The sequence below is a fragment of the Colobus angolensis genome, unplaced genomic scaffold (genome assembly GCF_000951035.1).
Source record: "Colobus angolensis palliatus isolate OR3802 unplaced genomic scaffold, Cang.pa_1.0 Scaffold206, whole genome shotgun sequence".
NCBI classification, from domain to species: domain Eukaryota; kingdom Metazoa; phylum Chordata; class Mammalia; order Primates; family Cercopithecidae; genus Colobus; species Colobus angolensis.
Window position 1 is genome coordinate 1,744,508 of NW_012115222.1, and position 7,451 is coordinate 1,751,958.

The 7,451-nt window shown below is 40.1% G+C and overlaps 1 protein-coding gene across 1 annotated transcript in view; it reads left to right on the forward strand.

Moving 5' to 3' along the window:
• LOC105511913 overlaps positions 1–7,451 on the forward strand; it is a 242,945-nt gene that overhangs the window by 167,822 nt on the left and 67,672 nt on the right. Inside the window, exon 6 of the mRNA XM_011942130.1 lies at positions 4,612–4,744. Coding sequence (XP_011797520.1) covers positions 4,612–4,744 — 133 coding nt within the window. The remainder of the gene's footprint in view (positions 1–4,611; positions 4,745–7,451) is intronic.

Below are 7,451 nucleotides of genomic sequence, written 5' to 3' on the forward strand. Positions count from 1 at the left end.
TTTGTTATACAGGCTCTTAAGTGAAGGAGGCTGGGATGGACAGAGTAAACTTCAGACAAAGTGGGAGGAAGCTGTGCCCTGGCAGGCCCAAGAGAGAGCTGCCGTGAGGAGCAAGAGGCAGTGCCTTGGAGTGCTCCTCACATCATCACACGCAGGCAGCCACCGACTTTGCCTAGGCACCGGGCCAGCTCTGGCAGGAGATTGAATCAAGGCTATTTGCATGTCTGTTTTCAGAACATTAAGTTTTGTCTACCCATCCAAAGTGAGGAAGAGATCAATGCAATCATGCGGAAAACTTAATTTCTAAAAAAAGAAGAAGAAATGAAATGTCTTGCTTTCAATTGAGTACAAATTTTATTTTCTGTAAAGTATGACAACTTCCATTTTATTTTCTGTAACATTTCAATTATTCACTAAAACGCTAAAGTATTCTTAGAGAAGGTGCTTAGAAAAGATACCTTCTTTATCTTAGTATCCTCTAAAGTATCCTTAGAGAAGGTGCTTAGTGTTTCAGTGAAGAGTTCAAACTTTCTCTTAACGTGTTTTAAGAGTAACGACAAAACCAGAAAGACATAACTACTACATGGCATAGTGCTGGGTGCTGTCACTTCTGGTGTTATGGGTGTTATGTCCTTGGATCCTCACAGCAGTCCTAGGACATGAATCTAAGGCTTAGAAATGTCATGCGCCAGGCAATTGGGTAACTGCCACAGTTTAAAGTATGTGGAAATACCCAGAAATTTTAAACAGTGCTGGCAACTTTGTGTTGACCCTCTTCTATGAATAGTTCCCTGGTTATTTCTAATTCTCATTAACTTGGGATAGTGCAAGCCTTTCAGCAATATGATACGAATAGATATTTCCTTTTCAAAACATTGCACAAATACATGATTTCCTCCCTCTTTCCACCCAGTAGGAGAAGTAGGAAAAGAGCACAGTAATAGGAATTTACCTCCAAGCTATAAAGCCTTCCTATCCTTTCAGTAATCACCAAAGAGAGTTCCTAGTTACTAAGGAGACCATAACAGACTGCGTTAGATTCAAGTATGACATTTGGGTTGCCTGGCTAGTGAACACCAAACAGCAAGGAAAATATTATTGTTGCTGAAATCATTTGATGTCTATGACTAATAAAAACATGTTGGCAAATTGAATTGTTTGAAATGCCCAAAGGGCTTGGTTAAAGCTATGAATTAATAGCAGAGAGCAATTCTTTCTGGAGAAAAGAAAAAAAAAAAGATGAAGATGTTGAACTATTTTTAAGTGTATCTGAGTAATCAAAAGGTCTCAACAGAAACGTTAGACAGCCAATCTGTCTTTTATCCAATTTTTAATTTAAATTTAATTTTCCCCTCCCTTATAGCTAAATATTAAAGTGACATTTTGATTCACATCATCCTTGAATTCTAAGGGACCCACAGGCTTTCTTGGCCTTCTTATCCAACTTCTCACAAATACCAGAATTATCTTTAAAGTGTACCAACTACACCAACCCTGGAGGCTTTGAGGGCTGAGATGTCCATTTACTCATGTGCTATGCCCCTCAGGGAGCTGGAGAAAGCCAGAAGTGGAAGGAGTTGAGGGAAGCCCAACTTCCAGTGACCTCTCAACCCAGGTCCCACAGGTCACCAAGGGCCTGTCTGAAGATGTCCATCCAGTCCCTGCTTGATCTTTCCCAGAGCAGGAGGTCTTTGCCAGGATGCATCCTATCCTGTTCTGGATGCAGCTCTGATTGTCGGAGGGTTCTTTCTCATGTTGTGCCAACGTCTGCCTCCTCATGGTTTCTACCCATTGTTCTTCGTGTTATCTTGAAAACAACATTGTTTGACTCAGCTTCCTCTCCTCTTGAATAGTCCCTTAGGTAACTAAAGTCAACTGCCATGACTGCCCTGTATACTGTAATGTCTTCTCCAAACTAAATAGTCTCAATTTCCTTCTCAGATTATAAGGTAAATATACAAATATTATAATAGAAGAGACAGAACATATAATTACCGTAAAAGATAGACAGGAACGTGTTTTCTGGTAACTGAATATTTTTTAAAAAAGAGTTAAAATGTGTACCTAGAAAGGTGAAATTTTTAACTGATATTGAGAAACCCTGTCTCTGTTCACTGAGTTCCTGAATTCTATTCATCAAATTATTCCATCAAAATGAAAATGTAGCTTGGTAAGCCTTTTTCTTAGTGACAGACACCATGGCAGCTCCTGGTGACTGTTCATTAATTCTCACCTCACTGCATTTATTTTTTCTTGTGTTTATTTACTGTCAATACATACTTTGAGAAAAGTTTCTGGAAAAATACACATCTGCATGTGAAGAGTCGTGACATGATTTGAGAATTTGAATACCATTTATTAAGAATTAAGGGAGGGGCAATGTAAGGAAGATAAATCTTAATTCTTTCTCCCCCAATATCCTATAATGAAAACTTGCAAACATACAAAAAAGTTGAAATAATTATATAGTAAACACCCATATAAGTCAAAAAATAGATTCTACAATGAATATTTTACTATCTTCTTCATCTTATCAGGTATCTATTGTTTCTCTATCCAACTGTCTTATTTATGCATTTCAGTGTAACTTGCTCTCATTAGCACACCTAGTCCTTAACATTTCAGCACACATACTATTGTTAGTTCTTTTAGGACACTTTCTAGCACTCCCTTCACAATCTCTCTTGCCTTATTTTCCCTCATTCTCTCCACTTTCTCAATTTTCATTTCTGTACCCTTCCTCCTACTCTATATCTCCAAAGCTCTAAATTGTAAAAAGAAAGTGTAGAAATTTGAGCGTGGAAGAGTATTGAAGAGGAAAAGGTCAATGGTGACCATCCAGGACCTCATAAGGTGCTGTCACTGCAGGCCTGGGATAGATAAGACCCTCATGAACAAGCTGACCCAAACCAGCTCACAAGAGACAGAGCTGTATATTAAAATGCCAACTTAATAATTCAAAAACACAGCTATCCAGCTGCCAAATACCCAGACATATTTCTTGGTCAGCTCGGTCTCTCCTGAACTAAGGTACACGACAGGCCAAATTATGAAGCCTTTTAGTGAATAGAGGCTCAGAAGAAAGGAATTCGTTAGAAGGTCTTCATGACTTGGAGGCAGAGACTTCATCAATCTTCATGTTTCAACATCTGGCCAGCATCGTGCCTGACACCCAGAGGATGCATCCTAATAATTAGTACTACCTCTTTACAAGCACTGCCATGAAAACCAGGCCTTTGCGTTGTGGCTCAGGGTACCTCTCACCTGGATTGTGCTGGCTGAACCTCGCCTAATTCTACCCTCTAACCCCCCTTAAAGAAGTTCAGTGCCTACCATTCTCCTTCAAGTAACACATTCCTTTTAGCCGTGTTTATGCCATTAACTAAGCTTTAGTGAAGTCCTGATCTTCCTGTTTGGGGTCTAGAGGATAACCTGATCTGAGTGACTTCCCAAAGGTTTAGATCTCATAAATCATCCGGATGATGTATGTAGTCGTACTGGCAACAAAGCAAAAAGTGAAATGAGGGGTCTTTGAAATGAGAGGCCCATTTCTATTTAAGACCATTTTTGATAAATTGATTTTACTGGTGTTACTCTCAAAGAGTAGAGTAATTCCCTGCTGCCTGAGTATACTGCCTTCAGAGGCCAGGGAAGAACGTGATCTTCCCTAGTGAGCAAAAACCATCCCTTCCCTATCTCAAGATTTATGTCTGATAAGAAATGTTAGTAGATCATTTTCTGAGCTTCCTAATTACCAGCACACAAAGACTTGGCAAGGTGAGCTCTTCAATGGAAAGGTAGCTATACAAAAGCAACACGAAAGTACAAATGCAACACCTTTCACAACAGACAGCTTCTCCAAAGTAGCAGATAAATCCAATTTTAAAGAATCAAATCTACTTTGAAACCCTAAAAGGAACTTTTGAGTCATGAAGTCTCAAGGTGAATCCTTCAGTTATGTAACAAGTTCCTGATGCAGCTCTCCCAAAGATTTAGATCTCATAAATCAAATTATTTTAGAGCAAGGCATTCCTGCTCAGTACTGCTTAAAAACCATTCTTATGTTTGACCCTTTCTTACCCTTGACACTTTCCCCATATGGATCCCATACTAAATATCAGAAAACACCAGCATTTGGTGGTCACATCACACATTTTAGAGTGTATCTGAAAGCACCATTACAGTGTTGAGGGGGAAATGACTTAGAATCAAGGCTCTATTTCACATGAGTCTACTTACAGATGGGGAAAAAAAGTCTGATACTAGTAGGCATTAGTAGCTCGGTGGCAAATGCCAACTGGCAACTAGAGTTCTTCTAATTGCCTCTATTATAAGCAACAGGGTTCTGACCCAGATAAAAACTCTTCAAAAGTGTAAAAGATACTATGATGTAGAGAGTGGGATTTTTTTGTTGAGGGTTCAAACGCTCTGACGGGAGCACATACACTGTTTCACAAACCTCGAACAGGACTCAATCTAGATAAACACGGAGTGTTTCATCTAAGCAGGCTTCAAAGGCAGTGTTTGTTCAGACATCATTCCTTTTATTTCTTTGATGTGTCTGTCCCCAGTGATGGAAACTCTTACTTTTTTATTTTTTATTTTTTTAAGAAACTGAAGTATGAAAAGATAGTGAAAAATCTACAAACTGATTTGGCAACAGCTAAGCAAGAGGCTGCCATCACAGTTCTGGAACTCAATGAGAAGATAAAGACTCTATGTGAAGGAAAGCCAGCCCCTAGAGGTCAGTATTACCACGTGACAGATCCACACTGGCCCATCAGCTGGGTCATGTATGTAGTTGTATTGGCAACAAAGCAAAAAAAAAACGAGGCCACAGGCCTGGCCTGACCTCAGTGTGGCACCAATAGATACAGCACATGAGCTACTGACTCCAGGCTGGATTCACTTTCACCTTGAGAGGGGCAGAGAATGAATAAGCGGTTTGCTGGTTAAGGGAAAGTCTTTGAGGCTGAAGAGCTAGACTGAAATAGATCTGAGAAGTGTTGCTGGACAAGCTGGGTGGCTGTAGGGGAGGGCAGGGCATAAGAAGGAAGGCAGGCACCTGCAGGGACGGGGCTCTGGAGTGAGACAGAGCTGTCTGAAAACACAGGCTGACAGACTAGGGCACGGGGAAGAGAAGATAATCTTTTTTTTTTTTTTCCAATAGGCAAATGAACCAGAAATAAGCAGGGAAGGCTGGCTGGAGATGAAATCTGGGTAGTTCAGAAAATTGTTAATAGCCACATTGGTTCTTATTTTTTAAAAAAAGACTTCTCCAGCTAACAAACTATAAACACACCGTTAGGCAACAAACAAGAAAACCCCAAATCTCAGACTGTTATTTTAGCGAGAACACTAGTTAACATTTAATACAGTACCATGGGCCAGGTATTTTGCTAAGCATTCCATGTCTATTTAATTCTAAGAATAACCTCTAAGGTAAGCACATTTACGAATTCCTTAAGAATAAGCAGAGGCTTAGAGATGTTCATTACCCTGCCACTGCACAAGCAACACTTGGAGAGTTAGCCTCTAGAGCAGCAGCTGACTGTACCCTACTATGCCTTTCCCATCTTTGGGAGACTCAGGGCATTCCCTCTGCTATGTCGCAATAATATCAAACTTCATTCCTGCCTGGTGGATCTCTTGCAAAGCTGTGGTTCCCCGGGAAAAATGTCTTCCTTTGATGTGTGCCACTCTTGCAAAGCCAGGAACATGTCATCGTTCTTACTCTGGCTTCCTTTATTACTCAAAAGTAATTGTGGAAAAAGAGGAGTAATGCAGAACCAAATGGAGGAGGAGGAAGCAGGTGAAGTGTAGTTTCAGAAAGGGAGACACTCCCAGCACCCTGACTACATGGTAAAGCTTTTCATATGAATTTGATTTTCAGTTTCAATTTTGAATAGTGCTTTCCCAGGATGCAAATGCACGTAACACTGTGAACTTGAAACACAGTTTTTTCTTTCAATAAAACAGCATAAAGGCAGTTTGTAAATTTGCTTTTACCACCATGAAGCCTAAAAGAATAAAATCCGTTAGAGAATATTATCCATTTAAAAGTCCTTATTCTGAGGCATTAGCCAGATTTTTCACTGGTTTCATTAGAAGAAACTGACAATGATTGTAGAGCACATTGGAGAAGGTTCCCCAGCTCGCTTAAGAGAAGCTTTCAACTTTTCAATTGCATTTCAAACCCCGTGCAAAGAAAAATAATCGCAAGGTCTCTAATTCTTCTTAGTTTCATTTTTTCAATATTACTTACTGTCTAATGAGAATTTTGTCTCTTGGATATTTTGAGAGGGCAAAATTTAAATAATACTGAGGGACTAGGACTCTAATGGCTTGGGAGAGGGAAGAAAACATTAAATCCTACCCTTTTTTGCCCATTATTCTGTTTGTGTGTGTGGTTTTTTTAACTACCTGTAGAGAAAAACATGGCTACTCATGAACAGATGTAAATTTAAAATTTAAATAAAGCCAGTCATTGTAAGATCCATTATGGATCAAAACAGTGATTCTCTTTTGGAGCTACATGTTGCTTCTCTTATTTGGTGGGGAAACTGACTCAGTTGACTGACATGTAGCACTAAGATTCTAAGTCAAATATTTGCACAATCTTGCTCTTCCACAGGTTCCTTGCAGCCTCACCCAAATTCAATAGTCCGGGAGATTGTCAAGGCCGTTGTGGTCCCAGCATAACATTAACCATCATTCTCAGAAACCTTGGTAACTTTGGCCTCTGAATTCACTTCAGAATAAAGTCTGAAAAGATCTCCAGTAACTTTAACACACAATGACCCCTATTTAATCACAGGACAATTAGGGCTGACCCACCCCGCAACACACACGTTTCTGGACCTAGAACACCACCACTCCCCTGATTATCTTGTAAAATGTTTGTTTTGGGTTTTCAGACCTCTGTTTGCAGATAAGCTCCACTCATAACAGCTTAAGGAGAAAGGGTGATTTACTGGCGCATGTAAATAAACCAAGAGAGAGCACTGCACTAGCCTTAGAGTCAGATGGATTCCAGTCTAAAGTACCATGAGAAAACTTCTGTGTCACTGCTTCTCTCTGCATTGAGACTTGATTCTCTCAAGCTAGATGTCAGAAGAGAATGGAAATATGGCCACAAGCAGCTATGGGCCGCCCTCCTTATCATATAATCTCCAGGGAAGAAAGAAAGCATTTTTCCACTAGCTCTAGTTGGAAAGTACAAGAAAGAACTCAGTCCTACCTTAGGTTGGGTACCCATCTGTGGATATGAACCAATCTTTGTGGCCAGGGCTGAGGAAATAAGGTTGGACAAACCATGGTCATGTCCCCACCACTGGGTGGCAGGGTAGAGGAAGTAAACATGCGGAAGGAGAATGCTCCAGCTAGCAGCTCCCACCAAAAGCACAGAGCTGGATTAAGAGAAATCCACTTTCTTAAAGGAATATCTCATT